Raw genomic sequence first — 25,982 nt, 5'->3', positions numbered from 1 at the left:
AAACATAATGTTTACTCTCTGAACACCACAGAGACAGAAACAATTAAGTAAGAGTGTTAGTCTGTACAAAAGCCCTCCTATTATGAACCACTGGAAGATTATGGCTCCAGGAAAGGTGAATGTATATATGATCTTGCATGTTCCTTTATATGTTTATCATTAGGAGGGAATTTGCTGAACTAATGGAAAAATATGGCTCGAGCTATAGTACCAGTTCTGGATCAGACATCTCTGTTTCCACAGGTATTTTCCATTACGTCTATCACTATGCTGCATTTCAGGAGTGAATGACTAATGTCTGATTTTGAGAGAATATTGAAATGATGGACAAAAACAGCCTACAGTGTTGCCAACTTAAAAGCTTTAGTTTAGTTCTTCCATAACATCATTTTTCTACATAAAGAGCCAAGCATGCATCAGAATATACTTGAACCAAAATGTATCAGGATCAGTAAGATTTTTTTAAAGAAATTAATACTTTTATTCAGCAATTATGCATTCAATTAATCACATGTGACAGTAAGGAAATGTACAAAATGTTTTGACTTTCATCTCGAAATGCTAGAGTTGTTTGTTTTTTTTACAGATTTTAGTTTTTTTTGTTTTTATGTTGCGGTTCAGGGCTTTCATAAAATACAAATCAGTTAAATTAATACACTGTAAAACCCAACAAGTTAACTCAACTCAAACCGATTGAGGAAACTGATTGCGGCAAACCATTTAAGTTTAAAAATAAATACATATGAGTATTGTGAACTTATAAATATTGAGTCATCAATATATATAAGTTCACAATACTCATATGTATTTATTATTAAACTTAAATGGTTTGCCGCAATCAGTTTCCTCAATCGGTTTGAGTTGAGTTAACTTGTTGGGTTTTACAGTGTAATAATACAGTTTTTTTTCTGTATTTTTGATCAAATAAATGCAGCATTGGTGAGCGTTGGATACTTCTTTTTAAAACATTTAAAAAATCTTTCCGACCCCAACCTTTTGAGCATTAGTGTAAAAATAAATGGGTAAAAAAAAAAAAAAAGGTGTAGGTTGTTCTTATTCTAAGTGTACTGTGGTATTTCTATTGTAGCATTCATTTGTGTTTTTTTTAAGTGAAAGAGTAGCAGAAGTTTAGATTGAGAGTATTAAAAATCAAATCTCTTGTCTTCAGGAAAGATGACCGACACTGCCTCCTCCTCCTCATCTTCCAGGTCAACCAGTCCTCTGCTTCTGAGCCCTAAAGACCCAAACCCAGTATACACCACTGCCTGCATTACCTCCCCACCTCCACAAGTCTGCACGTAAGAACCAAAAGACACACTGTAGATCTAATTCAGATTTTATCCGGTGCTTTAGTATGGTCCTTTCGCATATACTTAAAAAAATTCTACTATCAAAATGAATGACAGAACCCAGCAGGTTTCTCACACTAATGCAATTAATAGTGTCCTGATTGAAGAGTTTAAGCCTGAAAACCTAGCCCGAGTGAGAGTGAAATCCCACAACAGATTAATTTATTGTTATTGAAAAAAAAAACTAATCACCTCAGGATTCATTGTTTCTGCTGTTGATCCTAGCCCTTATGTTAACCTCTCTTTCCCCAGAAACTGCATGATTCAGTTGATATGTGTTGCCAAAGGGACAGGATTAGGCTTGGTCATCAGGGGCGGAGCTAACCGTGCAGAGGGGCCAATGGTGTTCGTTCAGGAAATAATGCAAGGGGGCGACTGCCAAAAAGTATGTTTATGTATTATTATTGTTAATTTGTAAAATTGCAACAACAAAAAAAAACATGTAGGGTCCTATTTTTGTTTAGTTTGAGAAGACAAACTGGTTAATTAATTTTTACATAATTTGCTTGTGAAACACTGTAGTAGTTTGTGAATGAAGTGAAGTAAATTGAGGTGAAGTGAGATAAATTAAGGTGAAGTTAAGTGAGTAAATTGCACGACTGTTCAAAAGTTTGGGGTCAGTATGTTTTTTAAAAATACATGAATACTTTATTTAGCAAAGATGCATTAAATTAATCAAAAGTAACAGTAAAAATGTTACAAACAATTCTATTAAAAAACAATTGTTCTATTTAACTTTCTATTTATCAAAGAATGCTGAAAAAAACACAGTTTCCACAAAAATATTGAGCAGCACAACTGTTTTCTACTTCGATGATATTAAGAAATGTTTCTTGAGCACAAATCAGCATATTAGAATGATTTCTGAAGGATCATGTGACACTGAAAACTGGAGTAATGATGCTGAAACTTCAGAGTTGCCATCACAGCAATAAATGATATTTTAAAATTCATTAAAATAGACAACAGTTATTTCAAATTGTAATAATATTTTACAATATTACTGTTTTTCTGTATTTTACGGTATCACACATATGCAGCTTTAGTGAGCATCTAGACTAAACTTTTGAATAGTAATGTAAGGTGAAGTAAATTAAGCTGAAGAAAATTTTAAATTAAATTCTTTGTGACTCTAGGATGGGAGACTAAAGGCCGGGGACCAGCTCATATCCATCAATAAGGAGTCTCTCGTTGGAGTAACACATGAAGAAGCCAAAATCCTACTCACTCGAACAAAACTCAGGTTAAAACTCAGACATATGTCTGTATAAACACAACCTTTCAAGACAACTTTCCCTGCATGACAACATAGGGAAAATATGCATAGAGAGTTTTTCTTCTGTCCAAGACAAATGCAGCTGTATGATGAGAGACTGTAAGGTCATATGTTTGCACATGTCACTGTTTGACCCTACAGACCAGACCCTACAGTAGAGATAGCGTTTATCAGACGAAGGTCTTCTTCTGGCTCCAGCAGTGGACCCCACAGCCCCATCTCCATTCAACCTCCCTCCAGTACAACTCCCCAACTCAGGCCCACTGGAGTTCTCATTCCCAAGATAGCCAACACCCCCAACTCTGGAAGTGAGACGTTGCCTTCTGTAGAACTTACTAAGGTAAGACATAAGACTGTGGCTGATTCCAGTCTGGTAAGAGAGATTCAGTAATGCAGTAAATGTTCTTTGGCACTGCTTGAGATAATGCTTTCTTAAAGGCTTCAATTTGTGTCTTTCCTTACAGGTACGACCAGCAATAGGAAAGCCTAATCTCACCCCTGTGTCCTCACTTGAGAGTGCCTGCACCACAGTGGCCAACTCTGGTACTGGTACCCTGTATTCCCCCTATAAGAATCCCCTAAGTTTAATACTGAGTTTGTGTCATAAAGTAGGTTATTACAGAATATTATCCAAAGGAACACAAATAGTACAGTAAGGATCATACAATGAAAATACATGGAGGCAAAGAAGCATTAAAATACATTAGTTTTGAAACTATATACAGTATACATATGCTGTTCTATATGCAGTCTCATAAAACGCATTTCACTCCAAAATCAAAAGAAAAAAGTTTACAAAAAAACAGCATAAATTAAAATGCTACAATGATATATAAATACTTGGTACCGTTTTAGTTTAGGGTCCAATTCTCATTATTAGGCAAAAGTCGTAGTTAATAGTTAGTTGATAGGGAGAATTGGACCCTTAACTATGTAAGTGAAATACTTACATTTGTCAATTGTACAACGTATATATGCGTCAATAAAAAACAAACTTTAAACAAATACAAGATGGTAAGTGCTTTACTATAACTAAATTTTGAAGAAAGAAAAAATTCGAAGATCTTTTCTGTGGTAACAGTATGCCACAGATGTTGCTATCTTAATTTGTATTGCACCCAGAACTAACCATAGGCACTTCTATTGTTATTCACAGATGGTGTAGGACTATCTGTGCAGCCTTTCACATTCTGATGCATTGTGAATGGAATTTTACTTGTGAACAATCTGAAACTCATAGATAAGGAACATTCTGTCATAACCTGGATTAGACTGCCTGTTCAGCAGACGTTTAGACAGCCATGTGCCGATGAGATGCTGTGTTTGTAACTCAAAATAATCCAGCTGGCATGGTTCTGAAAATGGATATTAGCGTCAACATGACATAACTCCAGGTGAAATCGAGGATACAGAGGTCTGTTCAGGACAGGGTTTCATTTCATTGACGAGAACCTTCGATAAAGCTCCTCTCAGCTGTGATTTAAAGCAGATTTAACCAGCTGTACTGAACAACAAACATGAAATATGAAATGAAGAACATTACTGTGACTTTTTTTAAGAGTATATAATATCTAATTGGGAATACCTTGTAAGGATCATAGTAAGAACAGCATGTACATATTCTATGGAGCCCCTAAAAGGACATGGTAAAGAAAAACAATATGAGATGGGAGGAATAATTATTTGGCGTTCTCTTTCAAATGTTTTGCGTTCTCTCGCAAAGAACACAAAAGTTTTGTGAGCGAACGAATACGTTTTTGTGAGGGAACACAAAGGTTTTGGGAGTGAATGCAAAGTTTCTCAGGGGAACGCAAAACATTTGCCAGAGAACGCAAAACCATTGATTTAATATTTTTCCTCCCATCTCATATATTTTTTTTCCACCACCATGTCCCCTCTTCATAATATTCAAGTCTCAGATAATGAAAATGAGTCACTTCACATTGCATAAAAACTTAATTAAGACCCCCTTTTATGCCACATTTGTGAAGGCAACTGTCTAATATTATTCTAAAAGGGCTTTGTCAGGAAATCATTGTCAGGAAATAAATCCCCCTCCAAAAAAGATAAATAAATAAGCGGATAATGAATGAGTGAACAATAAATTATGAGATAGTGAGTTCACGGTCAGAGCACACACCTGTGAGTTCAGTTACACTTTGCAGTTATTCATCGTAAGAGGATTTGACAAGGTTGGCACTATTTTGAGCAAAGCATTGTGCTTTCTCTCCAGTCCACAGGTCTGGTCGGGGTTGGGTTTATGGAGGGAAAAAAAACAGCCTGTTCAAACAATATTAATTCCTGTTGTACACAAAGCCATCATAAGGGATCAAATATAATGGTGTAATATTCGAATGAGATTTTAAATTGTGGACCCGAGGTGCCTCAGATGTTTTTGGAGTAACAAAAAAAATGTCTTTACTGTCTTTACTCTTTAATGCATACTTGCTGAATAGAAGTATTAATTTAAAAAAAAAAAAAAAAAAAAAAATCCTCACTGACCTCAAACTTTTGAATGGTAGCGTAAGAGTGTATAAATGTTGTTGCATTAGATCCAAAATATCATAGCAAATGCCTTCTGCAAACAAATTATTAATTATGAACATGTTGCACTAATGTCTGACAGCTAGAAAGTGAATATATTTTGAACAATACATATTTTTGTAAAATGTTTTACTTGAAAAGTGTGAACTATTTTTGTTATATTTAAAATAAATACCACTTGGTTTGATATTTTGTTATATAATGCAGAGACACTTTTTTGCACAAATAATTTATTGGGCCCCCACTGTGAGCAATCTACTCGGATAGATTATACTCCCATTGAGTTATGTAAGAGTCTTACTAAAATATGTGATGTGCTTCACAAAAATTACAAACAGCTGTTTTGCAAAAGAGCTTTTTTTTGTGCAGTTTAACTTATTTGGATTCTCTTTCTATTTGCCCAGATGCAACCGCTGCCTGTAATTCCAGCAATACCTGCAGACCCTCAAAACCTCCATCCTCAATTCCCAGCTTCGAACTCAAGCCCGAGAAAATAGAGCAGGTCTGCATAAGCATATCCTTTCAATTAGAGAATGACGGTCTCTGTCAAAGTACCGAATTACAGACACATCTCATGTTTACGGCAAGGTCAAATGCTGGTCATCCCCCCCGGCGCGCTTTAATGATTAGTTACCCATCAGTCTCAGCACTGTATTGATCTTTTTTGGTTTTACTATCATGTGTGGAGGGAGTTAATCCCACTGTTGAACAATATGTGCAGTTAGCGTGCGATCCCATATCCACTTCTACTGTGGTATGATGGGAAAATAACTGTGTAAAAATATTCATTTTTCTTTATAATATTTATTTAGTGGATGAATTTATCAAAATAAAATGTAATTTAAATGGCAATTCATTATATATATATATATATATATATATATATATATATATATTATTAATATTTATTTATATTATATTTTATACAAAGACAATGAGGCGTGTGTGTGTGTGTGTGAGAGAGAGAGAGAGAGAGAGAGAGAGAGAGAGAGAGAGAGAGAGAGAGAGAGAGAGAGAGAGAGAGAGAGAGAGAGAGAGAGAGAGAGAGAGAGAGAGAGAGAGAGAGAGAGAGAGAGAGAGAGAGAGAGAAAACCAGTGAGCACATTATGCTGGTGTAACTAAAAGGGCAGTTGTTCTGTCCACAGACACTGGAGGCACTGGGATTGAAGCCTAATGACTCTCAGGTCCTGACTCTGAGAGAAAGACTGCGTTTGAACCCAGGAGGGACAGTGGCTTATGGCGGTGAGAATCATTTCTGTCAGTCCTCATTATGTTGTAGTGGTTTATGTGCTGGTGGCTTTTTACCTCTCCTTACATGTGTGCAGTGCATTATTCCAGGTTTGTTTAAAAAATAAACCTTTTTTTACATTTTGTGTGACTGAACATATTTTCATAAGAAATTTTTCTCCTGTAAGATTTTGAGGGAGTGGCAAAGGAACTCTTTAAACTACCGTCCAAGTCTGACTTGGAACAGGAAGTAGTGAGATTGACATCAGATGATCTCAGTGAGTCTCCATCAAACCCTACAGTAAGTGCAAATGATTTTAATTATTGCAGCAGAAACACACATACTAAATGTGCATTGATAAATTATAATTTTATATGTATAATTTTATAATATATATAAAATTATAAATTATATTTTTTATTATTTGTCAATGTTATTAAAATTATAATTTATATATTATTTATATAGAATATTACCTTTATATATGTTTTTTTTTTTTTTTTTTTTTTTTTTTTAATGGAGCCCTGCATATGACATGCGGACAAAAAAATTATACTATATATATATATATATATATATATATATATATATATATATATATATATATATATATATCATGGTCAAATTATTACATGTGGCCACGATTTAGTAAAACGAGTGAACAATTTACTATATCGTGCTGATGTATTAGTATTAGTATTGTATTAGTGAGTCATGGGAACGAATTTGTTAATTCATGGCCACGATATACATATTTTTCCCGCATGTCTTGCGGGGCTCTGTATTTTTCAGCGTTTATAATATAATATTTATATATATATATATATATATATTATTATTTATTATTTTAAAAGCCATCGTTATCAGACTCTGATGATCTGGATGAGATGGAGAGAATAAGAAAAGACCACATTGAGGCCTTGAGAGAGCTCAAGAGAATACAGGTACCACTATGAAAACAGTTTTAAACACTGTCACATGCTGGAACGTGTGACATCCATTCATGTGTTATCAAGCAAGGCTCTCATTAATCCTATTTGCGAGAATGTGTGAGCTAACTCTAATGCTGACTCATGTGAAGATCTCTTTTCTAACAGGATAAGCTTGCAGAATCCGAGAGCCTTAATCATAAGATGCAGCAAGAACTGACAAAAGTTAAACAGGTACGCAACTCATTCTTAGGCCTGTTTCGCACTGTAGGCAATGTAAATGGCACACATTCATTTTGGTGCTCATATTAGCAGGTTACAGTATTCACACTGCATGTGAGCACATCACAAAAAAGAAAGAGTTTGCAACCTATTTATCAGGACTTTATTAGGCAACAAAATAATTGAGCAAATCAATTTTTTAAACGTTGTTGAAGCAAGTTCTACATGCAACGACAGGCTCAAACAGCACTTTATAATATAACTAAATCTAGACAAATTATGCAGTTTATAACTACAATAATGGGTTTGACTTCCATGATGAAAGCTCAGAAATAGCATGATTTTGCTGTTAAACAAGTGTGAAGCAGGCCTTTTACTTTAAGTTACCATCTTATTTTGTTTGTTTTTTTGACATTGTCGCCGTACAGTGTTAGATATTCCACAGGGGGGAGCTCTGGGCACATGTACCATTAGACCCTTAAAGGTGAGATTCAGGTGCTCTGTACATGAATGGTAAATGCTGAAAATGCATTATTTTCTTAGAAGCCCTGTACAAAAAAAAAAAAAAAAAAGAAATCTATGAGCAATATCCAAAAATCTATTTTCGGTGCATTGTGCTCACTATGGAAGCTTGAAACACCCACATTAGAACATCATGTGGGAGATGAAGTATGTAGGGCATTGAGGGATGGCAATCGGTGTTTGGAAATAGTTATTTTCTATGAGTTATAAAGAACAGGCTCCCACTAGCCCTTTGGGCTCTATCTCAGAGCCTCAGAAGTGTCTGTTACATAAACCCAAATCCAAAGAGCTTCAGGATTCTATGCAAGATTAATTTGACTTGGTTTTATTAGACCGTTAATAAGATAGCAGTACGTTCTGATCCTTCTCCTGCGTGTCAATTAAACAAATTTGTGTTGGCACAATTACATTAGATTATGCTTAATGTTAGGGGTTTGTTTAAATTAATAAACTTAAGTTTTGCTTGTACTGTATGTGCTACAGACGTGAATGATACATCGAATCATGTGACTTGTTGAGAAGAGGTGTGCTATAAACGTTCTGAGCAATCGATTTTCATCTTGAATACATTACTGTTCAAAAGTTTGGAGTCAGTAAGACTTTTTTTTAAAAGAAATTAATTCTTTTATTCAGCAAAGATACATTAATTTAATCAAAAGTGACAGTAAAGATATGAATGTTACAAAAGATTTCTATTTCAAATAAATGCTGTTCTTTTCAATCCTGCTTTCAACATTCAGTCCTGTTTTCAACATTGATAATAATAAGAAATGATTCTTGAGCACCAAATCAGCATATTAGAATTATTTCTGAAGGATCATGTGACACTGAAGACTGGAGAAATGGCTGCTAAAAATAAATTACATTTTAAAATATATTAAAATGAAAAATAATTATTTGAAATTGTAATGATATCACATTTTTACTGTATTTTTGATTATACAGCCTTGGTGTGGATAAGAAACTTAAAACTTACTGACCCCCAACTTTTGATTCGTAGTGTACAATAAAATGGGCAACAAATATCCCACAGACTTGCATTTAAAGAGACTCTGGAGTCATATCTATAGACCAGAATATCATAGAGACTTGTTGGTGGGCTCTTTTTGACTTTGCCATTAAAGGTACAGTCTGTAATTTTTTCGCCGCCAGAGGTCGCATTTTCAAAACAATAACAAAGACGAAGCTTGATGACGCTATGAAGGAGAGTGGAACGATGGGAGATGTCGTTTTCACCATGCAGAGATGTGTGGATAATAATTATATATCAGCTAATAAATTAGTTTTTGTATTACCTGAAAGTTTGATCACACTATTTTATGTAAGGGATAATGTAGAGAGAGTGGAGGGGTCTTGAATCAGCCTGAAGGGGTTGTATTCGCTATAACAACCGCCTCGCTCTACATTATCCCGCTTATTACATGGCTACCTACCAAATAAACAATAATTTGACACAAAATATTGATTTAAAAAGGAGTTTATTTAAAAAAAAAATTATTGTATTGCTTCCGCTAAAGAAAATAGTCCGTTTCGTCTCTACGGTTAGAATCCTGCGTCCATAGCAACGCTCTGTTTTTCATGGCAACGGTGTGTTATACTTAGCAGCGGTATATATTGATCCTTGTTTTAATTTTCTTACGCCTCAGTTGATTACGGTTTTAATTTTTTATTTTCTGTACTCGCAATCAATAATCGTGAACCATGATTGCGACATAAGAGGTGTGCGAGATACTATATCATAGATATATAAATACATAGATCCTCATTGGTGGCCTACGTTAGCGGCCCATTGAAATGGCCACTAATGAGAGATCTATGTATTTATATCTATGGTTTCTATATTTTTTGTACATATTGTACCTTAAAGCAACCACATAGCAACATGTTAAAACACCTAGAACACGTTAGAACACCTTCACATTGTGTCGGCAAGTTTTGGGCTGGAGGCACTCCTCACATTTTCATAGAAAATGTAAAAACTAGTTTATATGTATGGTATATAGTGTTTGTTAAACTATTAATGCCCTCGTATCGACCCGGCTGCTGGCGGTATCGTTTCTCTCGCAAAACCATTCAACCGCAATTTCACTTGCGGTTGACCTTAAGAGATGATCTAAATAAAGAGGAAAATGCAGTTATATCTTTATCAAAGAGACGCACTGAATGTTTGGTCAGCTGTTCGAGGCCCTGTGGCGTTTCAATTGGCGTCAGGGTCAATGCAACTTCTGTCTCCCCTTCCCAGAGTGCTTTGCTCCAGTCTGCGGAGTCGCAGCTGCACCCTCTTGGAGCACTACAGAGGGCTCAGTTCGTATCCAGTTCATCATGTTGGAGCGCTAATAGATGTAGTACGTTCCCCGTGGTGTGAAACCAAAGCTTTTTAAAGCCCTGCATGTTTCTGTGAAACTTCGTTCTGTAGTGCTGAATCCTTTCTGCTCTCTTCACCTCCACCCACACTTTACCTTCTATATCTGCCATTAGAGCAACAGGTAGGCTGATAGGCTTTTCAGCATTGAAGCTGTGGGCTTTTAAGCCTCCTCTCTTGCAAGAAATGTGCTGGCAACATCACCATCCACGCAGTGCACACCCGGCTACATTACAGTAAAACGTGTGCGGGGGCAGCAGTGACCGGTGTGAGGTGTGACTTGTGACTGGTCCATGTGACCCTTAAGATGAGAAATCTCCATTTAAATCTTATCTTTGCATTGTGCTCTGGGGTTACGGGTACGATAGAGAGTTTGTTTTGGTCTTTGAAGAGCCCTGCACTGCAAAAAAAAAAAAAAAAAACTATGATCAGGGAGTCTGCTATTTTAAGGGTCTCAATTGCAAAATCCTACCAGTGCACTGACTTATTCGCTCCATTAAAAGTCCCACAATGCACCATGAAAACCAGGGAGCATTGATGCTCACCATGTTCCCTTATGGAAGGTCTGAAGCGCAAAACATAAATCACGTGAGCCAACTCACTACACATAATGACACGCAATAGATGTTTATAAAAAGGGCTGATTCACGACCTTGGAAGCTAGGGAGCGAATCGAGAAGCACCCTATATTTTGTTTTGTTTTCTCATTTTAAGAAAATCTTAACTTTCTTAAAAAAAATAATAATAATTTTTGCTTTTGAATCAAAATTGCGTACATTATTAACACTTTTGTTCAGAGAATATATATTAAATAAAATCGTAATTTTACTACACAAATGGTTTTATTCTTGATTTAAGCAAAAATGTAATAAAATGCAGTGATATTATGTTTAAAACGAGAAATATATATAAACACACAAACAAAAACTGTTCTTTTGAATGTTCTGTGCACTTTCTATTAACTTTTATTTTGAACTTTCAAAGCAGCACAACTGTTTTCAACATTGATAATAATAAGAAATGTTTCTTGAGCTCCAAATCAGCATATCAGAATGATTTTTGAATGATCACCTGACTGCAATGATTGATCATGTGCTGAAAATACAGCTTGCCATCACAGGAATAAATCACATTTTAAGTATTGGAGTTTGTACTTTATTTTTGATCAAATAAATGCAGCCTTGATGAGAATAAGAGAGACTTCTTTCAAAAACATCTTACCGACTAAATATATACAGTATGTGAATATAATAATTTTGCACTAATGCAACCACTTCCTCTTGAGACTCTAAGGCTTAACACTAGCTTCCGAAGTTCATTGAATTCTTATTATTTTTTCCCCCAGCCACCTCTGTTTTTCACGATTTCCGGGACAGATTTATATGTCCCTTTGAATTCAACATTCTTTGAAAATTACATTAACTGTAACCAATGCACAATCCTTATAATAAACTTCAGATATTCTCCATAATGCATGGACGTTAAATGGACATAAGTGCTCATTTATATGTCTCTCTGCTAGAAAAGAGTCAATGTAAGATCCATCATGTCTATTTAATAAGTCAAGTTTTTCTTTCAGTGAGCAATTATCTGTACCCTTTTCATAAGTTATTCCTGGTGTTTTAAATAAGTTAATAGTGCTCATAATGAGTAAAATGTGTTTTTGAGTCTTACTCTAATAGGTCTGCAATATGAAAGTCACGCATAATTGTGAACCACCACACACTGCGCTCATATGTAGATCCTCACCATGTGATTTTCACATTTTTTCTTGTCACCTGTTCATTAAGAGTGCTATCATATCCCGCAGCTGACCTTTCCTTTGTCTGATGACTATTGACTGATGCCGTGCTGACAAGTATCCGATGTTGTTGTGGTTTTCATTAATGCCAAAACACTTTTCGATACCTGTATTATGTAACAGCTTGTTTTACTGGTTCTAGTCTTCCCTACAGAAACTTGTTTGCGCATGTCTTGTTTTTAAGGCTCTTTAAACAAATCCAAATGTTTAAGTTAAAAGAAGCAGAGCTGTGCTTTGTCATGCTGTGGGGAGTCATGGGGGAAGGAGGGGGGGGATGAGACTGTACAGGCATTTCTCTTCAAGTGCAATGAGTTTGCAATGTTAGGGGGGAAGAGCCCCTGAGCAATGTAGCGTCCTACTGTACGTGCATTCTCAGCAAACCCCACTGTTGCAGGAAGCAAAATCTGCAATGGAGGAGAGCCGATCCCTGCGGACCCGGATCCATCTGGCAGATGCAGCTCAGAAACAGGCCCGAGGAATGGAGATGGACTACGAGGAGGTCATCCACCTCCTGGAGGCTGAGATAGCTGAAATGAAGTCTCAGAAATCTGAGCAACCCGGCCAGGGCAAGGTATTCCACTTTGAGAGTTTTACACTTCTCATTCACAATCCACATCCCCTGCACAGTCCCACTCCGGGTTTTTCCTCTCTCGTGTACTGCAAAAAGTAGGTCACTGTTTGATTTGTATTATTCAGTAACAGGGCTGATGTGCTGCGACGGCTTTAACATGATCTTGCAGGGTGACGTGGGCTGATGAGGCTATTTTTGAAATATCTGGCTAGCAACTTTGCATGTCGCCAGGATAAACTTATATTTGATCACAGCATTTATGCTTTTATTTTATTCATAACATGAATGATTATGTAGGATAACGTTTTTGTTGCAATTGCTTTGCGGAAAATTTGTAATTGCACTCTGTGTTATTCTTATTTTAGCACACCCTCCTTCAGGAGTTAAGCTAAAATATAAGTACTGTATAAAACACTGGACTGACAAGGCAGTTTACCATGTCCAGTGGCACATCTGCTGTTTTAATTGCACATTTATATTAGACAGTTTCTGAATCCGTGCCATTTTAATGTATAGAAAAAAGTACATTTTGCTGTTAAATTTGACAACTCTAATATTCACACAGGATGATCTACAAGATCTGAAAAAAAGGATTTATGTACTTGAATGCCAGCTACGAAAGAGTGAAACTGTAAAGAAGGATTTTGAAACCTCTACGGGTAAACTTCTGCAGTTTGTGGAGGTGATGTATATTCATTTTCAATTAAGTTTAACCAACTGCACAATGAATTCACATCCTCTTTTCCTAACATAAGGTTTTACCATGCAAATTGCTCATGTTTAATGGCTTAGGATGTTAAATGAATTATATTAGGATTTGCACTTCATATGTTGATTTTGTCAAAGAGCAGCCTCACTCTTGTCCATATTTAGTTTTCTCATTAAACTTGAAAATCTTAGCCAAAAATGAGTGTCTGGAATGCTCTTCTTATGACAACCATCAACACAGGCATATACAGTGCTATGCATAAGTTTAGACACCCATGCTAAAGTTGACTAAAAAGAGGAATAAAAAATCATCTTTTGGAAATTGAACTTAATGCCTTAATTAAATTTTTTTGGAAAAATCCAACCTTTAAGGACACCAATTTTCTTTGTGAATGAATAATGTATCGTAAATAAATTAATGTTCTTCCTTAAAATACAGGGTGCATAAGTCTGGACACCCCTATGTTAAATTCCCATAGAGACAGGCAGATTTTTATTTTTAAAGGCCAGTTACTTCATGGATCCAGGATACTATGCATCCTGATAAAGTTCCCTTGGCCTTTGGAATTAAAATAGCCCCACATCATCACATAGCCTTCACCATACCTAGAGATTGGCATGGAGTACTTTCCATAAGATCATCTCTCAATGCAAATCAAACCAGCTATTAGGCTAACTGAAATAAAACCATGCCAATCTCTAGGTATGGTGAAGGCTATGTGATGATGTGGGGCTATTTTAATTCCAAAGGCCAAGGGAACTTTATCAGGATGCATAGTATCCTGGATCCATGAAGTAACTGGCCTTTAAAAATAAAAATCTGCCTGTCTCTATGGGAATTTAACATAGGGGTGTCCAGACTTATGCACCCTGTATTTTAAGGAAGAACATTTATTTATTTACGATACATTATTCATTCACAAAGAAAATTGGTGCCCTTAAAGGTTGGATTTTTCCAAATTTTTTTAATTAAGGCATTAAGTTCAATTTCCAAAAGATGATTTTTTTATTCCTCTTTTTAGTCAACTTTAGCATGGGTGTCTAAACTTATGCATAGCACTGTATGAAGTGGGCGAATCTAGTCACACAGGCATAGTGCATTTACTTCATCTTTTCAACTGCTCTTACAAACAACACAGGCATTTTTTGAACTAATAATTCATATTGTTAGCAGAGAATCTGCAGTAACCCTTTTATTAGGCACCTATGGAAAAAAATAAAAATGTCAGAACATAAAAAGAACATGACATCAGTGTGCAGTTCCAGATTCCCATAGCACTCTGTTGGACTGCATAAATCATACGTTTGTCACAGAACACAGAATATAATAGTATATATTCCAGAAGTACATAATGCATAAGCACACTGAGTCAACCACACTGAATTTATGTTGTCATAAGACAAACATAATGACATTTAAAGACGGTAATATGTAATTATGGTTTGAATGTAGCATTGCACTCTTTATGGTTAATGGCACCATAAAGCCATTAACTTGTAACTTCTGATTACTGTACACTGGACACCATGCATCAGATGCAATTTTACTATTATGTTAATGTGCTTGTATACCTAAAGTATTTACTGTATGTCACCTGTAAAGTACTGTTTAATAACAATAATAATTATTATTATTGTAACGTATTAAGTCCAAGGAAGACGAAGATATATTATAATCAAAGTTCAGTTTATTCACCAAAGAAAATTAGTTAAAAATATTTAACTTTGTGCTAGTAGTAATAATATATATAGTAATAATATTATAAACTATATAGTAATAATAATAATCATATAAAAGTAGTTTATTATTATTATTATTATTAAAAATAAAAATTGCACTGTTAAATCTTTATGCATCATTAAATCATTCAACTATGGACTAATCACCTGCATTTTAAAACCCCTCAGGCTGTCCAAGGCTTCCTGTCTGAAAACCAAAGCGGTCCAAGAGGCTATAGGTAAGATCATTATTCTTGTACTCACGTCAGTCTTTTGTAAGGGCAGACCCAATGATGACAGCAATACACTTCGCTAGCAACAGGTGTGTAGAAAAGAATGATTTAATAACAAAGACACTTTTCCTTTAGGGACTTTTACACAGTCATTAAAGTTTGCCTTTGATATTCTAGGAGGCAGTGTATTCACGAGTGTGTAAATGGTAACTTGTGGAGTCTTCTGCCTTCTTTTCTATTATAAGAGAGACTTTGGTGGCACAGACAGACAGGGCTAGTTAATGACTAGAGGTCAGTACAACACCTTCCTGTGGCAGTGATGTTGATTTGGTCCAATCAACATGGCCCCCTGCATTTTCTGCCCTTTTCCCCCTAATGATCATCCCCACCAACCGAAGAGGCTGCTGTGCCTACGTCTATTAGGGCTAGAAAATATTACACATGTCCTCATAAATCAAAATGAAGGCTGTCAGCAATTTGCAGCCCAGAGTGTGTATATGGTTTTTTTTTTTGAGAGAGGGTGCATGATGTTAAATGACCATCAGTTGAGCTTATATGCATCAAGCGAATGAGGGATAATTATTTACATGCTAAATATGTATACATTTGCATGTGTTTTCTCAGGCCCATTTCACACTAGATGCGCAAGCATTTTTTTTGGCACCCATGTTAACAGATCAGAGTCTGTCTTTGCTCTGCTGCTCACGCTGAATTAAAGCCACAGTGCATTTTTCTTGGTCAAAATACACCTGAGTTAACATGAAAAATAACAAATGTCACCATAAAATCTGATAAGCGACGTGTTCTGTGTTTCAATCACCATATGACTTTCAGCACTGTGAAAGAAAAAACAAACACAAAAACACATTATTGCCTGGAGTTTTTTGCCCTAACCTCAAAAGCCTGTTTAAATGATTAAAACTAGAGGTATATCTTAAAGGGATTGTTCGGAGTAATTTCAAACAAGGGTCCTTTGCACCATGACCTCGAGCCAAACACAAATATCTCGTAAATTACCCCACTAATAATGCCCAGAAGGGAACTGTCACGGGTGGTTGCGGGAAGGCAGATGGAGACGAGGATATATTTCCAAGAACGAAGGTTTAATGTAATTAAATTACAGGACAGTAGAACAGGTAGCAACACACACTAAATATAACGGAGATCGGACAAAAACTGACTGACCAAACGGAACTTAAATACAAACACAGATGACACTGATTAATGGAATACAGGTGGTACAGCTGAAGTAAATGACAGTAACCACAGAAACGAAGGAGTGGCGGGAAAAGAACAAAGGAAAACAGGAACCAATCAAAACACAAACTTAAACAAGCCAATCCAAACAAGCACTGACACGTGACACGTGGCTCGAGGTCATGGTGCAAAGGACCCTAGGTTGAAATTACTCCGAATCATCCCTTTAACTTTAGCATGAAAACTACATGTATACAGCATGAAAAAAATATATCATGGTTCCTACAAAAATATAAAGCAGAACAAAACATTTTCAACATTTAGAATAATAATAGGAAATGTTTCTTATTGAAGAAAGTATCATGAGACACTGAAGACTGGGGTAATGGCTGCTGAAAACAGTTTCATAATAATATGGTTATTACTTTCATTTTGATTTTATAAATGCAGCCTTGGTGAGCATAGGCAACTTCTTTCAAAAACATATAAAAAAATCTTTACGACCCCAACAATTTTAATGGTAGTGTAAATAAAATAAAATATATCTGTCATAGAAAATCAGGATTATTGGGCTACATTAACAAACAGCCGATACATTACAATATATCTAACAAAATATAGCATATTGCTCTGAAAATGGCATTCTACATTAATTAATCACACATTCATATTATAATTAATAATTTTCTGTTTCTTGTAATATATTCCAATCAGTTGCTATGTTTTCCAAGTAATTCATTAAGTTTCAAATCAGACTGTGTAGCAAATCTTTAAATATGTTTCACACACATGCAATAATTCAATCAGTCTAGTCCAATTCATTGCAGTTTTGACCTGAAAGTCTGGTAGTTTCATAATATGTTTTCATAACACTGGTCCATCCATGTCAGTGGGTCTCAATCCCCTTCCCCAAAAATCCACCCATTATTAGAGTCATGCTGGGCTCTTCTTTTATGCCAGTCTGTCCAGCATGCTGCGTTCATTTCAGGTTGAAGGGAGTGAACTTTTCTACTGCTTTTATAACAAGTCAGCTGAAAATCAAACAAGACTGACACAGTTTTCAACCTGAAAGAGTTGTTTTTCATGAGAACAGTACACCATAAAATAAAATAAAATAAAAAAGCATTTATATTTTTATTAAAAATTAAGCTACACTTTATTTTGATGGTCCTCTTTAGACATTCTGTTGACTATAAGTAACATTGCACCTACATGTCAACTAACTCTCATTAAAGTATTAGATGAGTATTAGTAAACTGTGAGGGTAAGTAGATTAAGTTGACATGTACTTGCAAAGTTACTTATAGTCAGGAGAATGTCTGCTGGAGGACCATCAAAATAAAGTGTTAGCAGATATTAAGCATAGTCTATTAATACTCTAATGAGAGTTAGTTGACATGTAGGTGCATTGTTACTTATAGTCAACAGCATGTCTAAAGGGGACCATCAAAATAAAGTGTTATCTACCAAAAGGATTTGCTTACAGCATCTTTAAAAATTGCTTACAGCATCTTTAATAAAGCATTGTGGTCTTTGTCTCTCAGTTCTCCCAGCGATCCGAAGTTGGCCACACAGTCTCAGACCTTGGCATCTCGAGGTGGGAAGAAACCACCCTGGACTGCATCTGCTCTTGCTGTGGAAGCTAAAGAACTAACTCATGCTGTCAGAAGCCTTCTAGAGCTGGACTGTAAGTATGCAGGTATGTTTTCTGCTTTAACATGAAAAACAAACATCACACCATCTACCTGTCATGTAAAAAATGTATCTTACAGCACCAGCAACTTGAGCTGTGCTAGATGAGATGTTATCATTCCTTATTAAAAGGTGGATGCATAATATTATCTGTTAACAAAACTTTATTGCAACAAGAAACCGACTCTGGAAACAGCTTTGGGTTATGATCTCATTTTTAAAATGACTTTTTGACTTTGGTTTACCCTAAGAGCCACACTCAGTCTGATTATTTAGCTATTGCATGAACCCCTGATCCCATTCAGCTTTGTAATTCTCAGGAAAATATGTAGCTTTCCTTCAAGCAATGTTTGACCTTGCACAAATGCATCTAATGACCTGTAGAGGTCAAAACATTGGCAGTCTTTCCATAATTCCATCTCATTATGAGTTTATTAAACCAGACATCATTATGACCAAGATACTGCTTATTGTTCACATTTATTGAACCTATTAAACATTTGTTATGGAACATCTTTCTCCTTTTACAGCAGACAGCCTAGTGATCTACATTTAAGTACATTTAATTACATTTAAGTACATCTTAATCGTGAAATCTAAGCCATTTAGATGTATATCGTGAAAAAATAGGTCAGTCCCATAAGAAAACAATACAAGGTGTATTTGCTGCTAATACAAACCTTGTAGATCTGGTTCACCTCACTGCTTAAAACGTTGCCTGGATACGAAGCTGCTGGAAAGCAATCATCTTTGTTTTTTGTCGCAATTGTATATCATTTCAAAGCTACACAAAGATATACACTTTTAGAAATGTGTCATTGGTGGGGTAACATGTAAACTAAAATGCATTTTTTTTTTTTTTTTAAGTTGAATACTTTTTTATACACAACAATGATTGTTCATGTCATCTTGATTTGACTGACGGTGTTTACTAAAAGAAAGAATATGATCTTGTTGGCCTAGTTAAATCGATCCAGCTTGTCAAAACATTACTGATAGCAGTCCATCCAAAGCGCGGTTCCTGAAAACAACAAAAACAATAAGAAGCTGCCTTTTCTTTCTAAAGGTTTTTTCCTAATTAACACTGGGCGTCCAATTCAGCCTCATAAAACTGAGTCATGAAGTAGAATGTCAGGTATTAAAAAGAGACCTTATATAGTGAGATTTAATAATAATATAGTCGGATAGTAATATTAACCGAAGTATCCTGTTCTTTGTATCTCAAGAAAGCATGTTGATTGTATTCCTGCATACAGAGCGGCATGATTTTCTTGTATGTTAAAGGAAACAGACAGTTTACGGACTCGCTGCAACTCAGACAAAACAGCATCTCTGGCCTCCTCTTATTCACTGAATACATGGTCTAAACAATGAGGTTATTCAATGATGGCCTTGGTTTTCATCCATTTTCTCTTTTTGTCAAATCGCTTTTGAATGAACATGCTCTGCAGGGAAAATTTTTGTGAATTTGAATAGTGAAGTTGATTAAATTATACACCTGAGTGTCCCTTCAGGATTGAAAGCTCCAAATGTAATCATAAAAAAATAATTCATTGGTCAACCATCAGTCTGAATTTTAGGGTGTTTACACGACAACGATGTACTAAAAACAGACGACAACGTTGTCAAAACGATCCCCATCCAAACGGATCTGCGAAAATTACTAAAAAGGCTGTATTGTGCGTGCCCGGCCAGTAGTTGGCGATGTCACTTTAAGAAACACCCTGCGAACACGTAATACGCATGCACATGACGTCTCGTTTTCACAAATTCACGTTTTTGTTTTTACATGGATAAGGCATAGTTTTCAAAACCTTGCACTTTGAAACCCGTTTTCAAAAGCTTGCGTTTTCAGGCCCCCAAAACACAGTTGTCGTGAAAATGAACGACCAAAACGCATAAAAAGTTTTCGGTTTTCAGTTGACTGCGCTCCCTTAGTGCAGGACACATCCTCCTTAAAGTGATAGTTTACCCAAAAATGAAAATTCTGTCACCATTTAATCCCCCTCATCTTGTTCCAAACCTGTATGACTTGATTTCATCTGTGGAACTCAAAGGAAAATATTTTGAAGAATAATTTTATTTTATTTTTTCACACATTGAAAGTAAATGGGGTCCAAAACAACATTGGATCCCATTGACTTTCATTGTATTAATAAAAAAAAGAGAGAGAGAGAGAGAGACAATTTCAGAATATCTTCTTTTGTGTTCGACTGATGATTTTCCTGTGAACTATCCCTTTAAAATCAGACAGATTTAAGATTTGATAGTCTGTGAAACTTTTTTCCCTGGTAAAATAAAAGTAAAATAAAAATCATCAGAGAAGTAATGAGATGTAGCTAAGGGAGGGAAAGTTATTTTGATTAAAAATCCGTGGGCACATAAATTATAAAATACTGCAATATTTCATAAAATAATGAGAATTGTCAATTTTGATTTTAAAGTCTGTCTATAAAATATGATTTGACAAATGGGACGATTTAACAATTGTTTGTTTCTACTATTTCTTGGTAACTTAAATTTCCAAGGTACCAAATGATGCACAAAAAACGGAGAGAGATGGACAGATGGATGGATTAAGGGAAGATAGAAGACTCCTGGGTTCAAAGGATCAGCTGAGGGAGGGAAGAAAGATCTAAAGTGATTGCTTAGGGGACTGAAAACGTGTTCCACACACCTGGCAGCATGTGACCTCTCAGCGAGTGATGCTCACGTTTTGTTTGAATGCTGCCGTACGGGGGGAGGACGAGGCAGGCTTTGAGTTGCACATGGAGGGTCACCCTCATCACACTGATTGAAAGCAAAGAGAGCAACCTCAGCTCAGCACAGAGACAAGCAATGGTTTCCACGTGATGGATATTCTTTCAGCCTTGTGACAGGCTGCGTACCACTCTGTGTCTCATCAGTGAGACAGAGGGGAGAGACATGCTTTGGAATAAGGATTTATGATAGAAAAATGGGCTAAAATAAGGTTGCACACACCTTATTTCATAATTTAAAGGGACAGTTCACCCAAAAATGGAAATTGTCATAATTTACTCATTTGTTTCAAACCTGTATTGATTCTATTTCTTCTGCAGAACACAAAAGAAGGTATTTTGCAGAACGTTCAGCCATTTTTCAACGTATATTATTTTGTTTTCCGCAGAAGAAGAAAAAAAGTCGTACAGGTTTGGAATGGCACGAGGATGAGTAAATGATGACAGAATTTTCGTACTGTCCCTTTAAGAGAGAATCAATTTTGGGAAAGCTTCTGCTGCTCATCCCAATCATATCTGATTTACTGAGGCGTAATTTGAGGCAGATGAAATTGCCTTTTCAGTATCAAAGTGTTGATCTAGTGAAATCATTCACTCTTGGTTACTAGAGCAAGGCCTTTAGATAACAAAGAGTTGATTGAATTAAAGAGGCATGTGATGAGCTATACTCTATACTGTGTCCTAAGGGTTTGTGATCACTGTGGATGCGTCAGAACACTCAATACAAAAAAATTAAATCTCACTAAGCTGTAGAATTTAAAGACTCAATTGAGTTGACGACCACTAGAAATACAGATGAATGCAAGTTTTAGAAAACATCATTCTGTTTAAATTCTGGGAAATGACCATTGAAATATCCCTTTTGTTCTCAAGGCTGATAAAGACAACAGCCAGCAATTAGGTAAGATAAACCAACATTTAGGTACGTTTCATTATGAAAGCCCAGTTTCACTTATGGTTTGTAAAGGTTATGTTAGAACCAAACGTTCTTATAAAATGATATACATTCTCGTAATGTTGAGGGAAAGCGTTCAAAATGCGTTATATGATCAATAAATATTAACAACAAATGTTTTTAAATTGCTTTAACTCATCAAAATAAGTTGAGCAACTTTTTTTAGTTATACAAGATTCAACTAATTTTTCAGTCAGTTTAATGTAAATTAAGTTGAAATGACTTAAACATCCAAGTTGATTGTACTTTAAGGCAGCAAATTTTTTATAAAGGTGTAGAACAACGTTCTTGGAACGAATATTTTTACTTGATGAACTTTTTCATAACGTTGAGAGAAAACGTTCTTAGAACAACATTCTCAGAAAGTCTTTGTGATGTTATTAATATTTGCTGAATGTTTTCAGAATGTTTGTATAAAACTGTGAGAACAATTTTAATGAAACATCCTTACAGTGTTATTTGTCAAAGTCACATTTTTTGTATAGAGCATTTTTTTTACAATACACGTTTCAAAGCTTTACAGAAAATCATAATTTTATAATATCTTAATATCTTCATGCCATGTAGTTGCATTTAGCATATTCCCAGCTAAGAGGAAAGCGTTCTCATAACTTTGGCTAACATTCTGGCAAGGTTCTCTCAAAGTTATGAACAAACTTTCTTCAAAATGAATAGAACGTTTGTTCAAAGTTATCTGGTCTTTAAAAACATTCTCAAAACGTTTTATACCACACTGTAAACCAGGGATAGGCAACTCCAGTCCTGGAGGGCCACTGTCCTGCAGAGTTTAGCTTCAGCCCTGATAAACACTCACCTGTCTGTATCTATCTAGTAATCCTGAAAACACTGATTGCCTTGTTCAGGTGTGTTTAATTAGGGTTGAAGCTAAACTCTGCAGGACAGTGGCCCTCCAGGACCGGAGTTGCCTATCCTTGCTGTAAACCCTAACGCTCAAAATAATTAATTGGTTTGAGTAGTACAAACTTAAATTAAACTAATTAGTTCAGTCAAATTAACTTTTATGAGTATTTAGCACTTTCTTTTTCTTTCAAGTTCACAGAACTGATATATTTTAAGTAAACTGAACTGTTTCATTGTTTTGAGTTTAATGATTTATTTTAATTTAAACAAACTTAAGTTTAACTGAAACGGCTGGGATGTCTATTTCCCAGCATGCTTTGCTGATGGCACTTGAATGGGAGAGTAAATGCTAAAATTAAGTGTAATATAATGGGGTTTTTTTGTGCAAGATTAATGTTAAGTGGGAGATTGAGTATTGATTAATGTTTTGTTATGCTAATTTAGAAGAATTTCTGTTAATGTTGGTTTTAGGATAGTTACCATCATGGTGACAAGTGGTGCATGCAGCTTGATTTGAGAGCAAATAAAATCTTTATATTGTTGCACTCATGCAGCAAGTGCTGTATAACATACTATTGTTAGCATGATAACATAATAGTATGTTAGCAAACTTAAAACTGTATTAAGTTAATAAGTTAATACTAATGAAAGTGTTCACATTGAGATTACATGAAGGTTTTAAGTTAAATGTATGAAATAGCGTACTCTGATTTTAATTGTTCTTAACTTGAAATGTTTAAGTACAAACTTAAAATCTGCCAGTTCTGCTTACTTAAACTTTGAATTTCAAAACTTAAAAAAATTGAGGCAATCGATTGCCTTAAATTTTTTGAGTTCTGCTAACTTATTCGGGTTTATGCAACGTCATTTTTGCAATGTTTTAGTTGGACGTTCATCTAACACTTTTTAAACATTACTACATGTTTGACCATTAAAGAGAATTGAAGAGAAGAGAACATGAAGTCACAAGACACATGCATAAGGAACAAACAATGAATGCAAGTAGTATATATGAAATAATACACTGACTTCACTAAACCTATAATGCATTATAAGCAATCAGGACAATTAAGCATTAGTAACAGCATTTCATCTGATTCTGAACTAAATTCTCTCATTGTCATTCTAATACTCATTCCATTTTTAAACCAAACATCCAGAGTCCAGACAACATTCAGATAGCCGTTACACTCATGGTCTCTCTTCAGCCTGAAGCATCACAAAGCATTTAGTTTGAAACTCCATATGAAACAGTTCATACAGGAACACAATTTTGTGGTGTTTTCTTTTTCTGTTGTGTGATTTTGCTAGATTTGACTTGTGTTCTGTCTAGGTGTATGTCTGAGTGTTATTTTTTCCCTTGTTTAACTTGGTGTTTTTTTTTTTTTTTTATGTTTAGAAAATGTAAGCTTTACTCGTTATGATAAGATGTTTTGGACTGTGTACTTCACAGAGACTCTTACACAGTTTAGTTTACCACTATACAGTAAGATGTGAATCTTTAAGTAAAGTCTTATCTGTTATTTTTGTAATTCAAATATTTAATACACTTAGAGACTTGTATACCCTGGAAAAATGTAAACATACGTATAAAATTATAAATGATGAAAAATGTTTGCTTTGTGTTAGAAATAACGTTTTGATATAAAAAAATTTTTAGAATGATAGAATGGAATGTTCCTGAAAAGTTAACATAAGCCAAGAAAAAACGTTCTAATTGCATTAAAAAACTGAACGTTTAAAAAACATTCAGAAATAAAGTTTTCGTAACTTAGTGGAAATGTTAGCAAAACATACAAATGGAATAGAAAACAAGGCCGGAACGTCATAGACATTAAGGATCCCCAATAATTAGAAATGGCCAGATTGTCTCTGTTTGTTTACTATGGTAACACTTTAGTTTAGGGTCTAATTTTTACTATTAACTTGTTGCTTATTAGCATGCATATTACTAGGATATTGGCTGTTTATAAAGCACATATTAATGCCTTATTCTGCTTGGCCATATTCTACATCCTTTAATCCTTCCCAATACTTAAACTTAATGACTACCTTACTAACTTTTGATAAGCAGTAATTACTGTAGGAGTTTACTGAGGCAAAAGTCATAGTTAATAGTTCATCTTGAGAACTGGAACCTAAACTAAAGTGTGACCGAAATGTTAAATGACCAACAGCGATGACCAGTGATGCAAACTACTTTTTTTTGTCAAACTTTTGTTTTGGCTGAATCATTTCACAGTGTGATTCATGTAATTCATAACTCAATGTGGTGTGACAAGCATTTTTCTTTTTTCGTGTTTCGACAGTCATACTGATAAGAGTGAATAGTGCATATTTTAAAATAAAAATATTATTCTCATATAGTTCAAATGGATTATTTTATAGAAATTCTTATTCTTGTACTTTTACTCTTTTTCTTTTTTATTTTTTGTTTATATGCCTATGTAGTGTTTTTTAATATGCGTTAAGACAAACCATGTGCAAATTCATAAGTCAACACCATTGCTGAGTATTTTCTCCTTAAAACTGCAGTGAACAAAAGACAGTCTCAAAAACGTGGTTTGAAAGCGCTGGTGTTTCTCACATCACAAACTACCTTGTAACCAATCATGTCAACGTGTGATCGTCAACGAGTGGATCTCTGAGCTGGTGTGAGTGAGTGGAGGCGGGGCTAATTAGCATATTCATAGAACTGAGTATACTAAATGAGGCACGGGTGTAAAGTTACATTCAAGCTATTTTAAGACATGAAGAATTTTTTGTTTTCAGGGAATTTTTTTTTAAAATATGTAATTTTGGTGATCAAAGATGAGTTTTAAGGGATAAAATTATTGATATTGGGGACTTTAATTATTTAATTCCTTTAAAATGACTATGTAAAAAGGCATACGCCCCTCCCCAAAAATAAATAAATAAAATAAAATTGGTCCCACCCCCAATATTCAAGAAATGGCCAGTGACATAATAATAAATGGACAAATTGGTTGTAAGCCAAAATTTCTTATACATTTCCATTCATTTGTTAGTGGAAACGTTAGACAACTCAAAATT

The 25,982-nt window shown here is 35.1% G+C and overlaps 1 protein-coding gene across 8 annotated transcripts in view; it reads left to right on the top strand.

Annotated features, from left to right (window-relative positions):
- The window catches only part of stxbp4 (syntaxin binding protein 4), a 43,873-nt gene that overhangs the window by 13,715 nt on the left and 4,176 nt on the right, over positions 1–25,982 (top strand). For 2 of the 8 annotated variants that reach the window (XM_084135884.1, XM_084135882.1), the window contains 15 exons: positions 164–243; positions 1,169–1,298; positions 1,602–1,734; positions 2,486–2,592; positions 2,767–2,965; positions 3,090–3,168; positions 5,574–5,671; positions 6,315–6,411; positions 6,585–6,697; positions 7,252–7,341; positions 7,495–7,560; positions 12,628–12,804; positions 13,370–13,486; positions 15,421–15,470; positions 18,206–18,348. In XM_084135884.1, the coding sequence (XP_083992010.1) occupies positions 164–243; positions 1,169–1,298; positions 1,602–1,734; positions 2,486–2,592; positions 2,767–2,965; positions 3,090–3,168; positions 5,574–5,671; positions 6,315–6,411; positions 6,585–6,697; positions 7,252–7,341; positions 7,495–7,560; positions 12,628–12,804; positions 13,370–13,486; positions 15,421–15,470; positions 18,206–18,348 (1,679 nt within the window). Of the gene's footprint in view, positions 1–163; positions 244–1,168; positions 1,299–1,601; positions 1,735–2,485; positions 2,593–2,766; positions 2,966–3,089; positions 3,169–5,573; positions 5,672–6,314; positions 6,412–6,584; positions 6,698–7,251; positions 7,342–7,494; positions 7,561–12,627; positions 12,805–13,369; positions 13,487–15,420; positions 15,471–18,205; positions 18,361–20,881; positions 21,021–25,982 lie in introns of those variants that run through there. The other 6 variants (XM_084135883.1, XM_084135881.1, XM_084135888.1 and 3 more) reach the window with 5 other exon arrangements.

This window comes from Abramis brama (assembly GCF_963993115.1).
Source record: "Abramis brama genome assembly, chromosome: 14".
Lineage (NCBI taxonomy): Eukaryota > Metazoa > Chordata > Actinopteri > Cypriniformes > Leuciscidae > Abramis > Abramis brama.
This window is presented reverse-complemented; position numbering and strand designations above follow the sequence as displayed.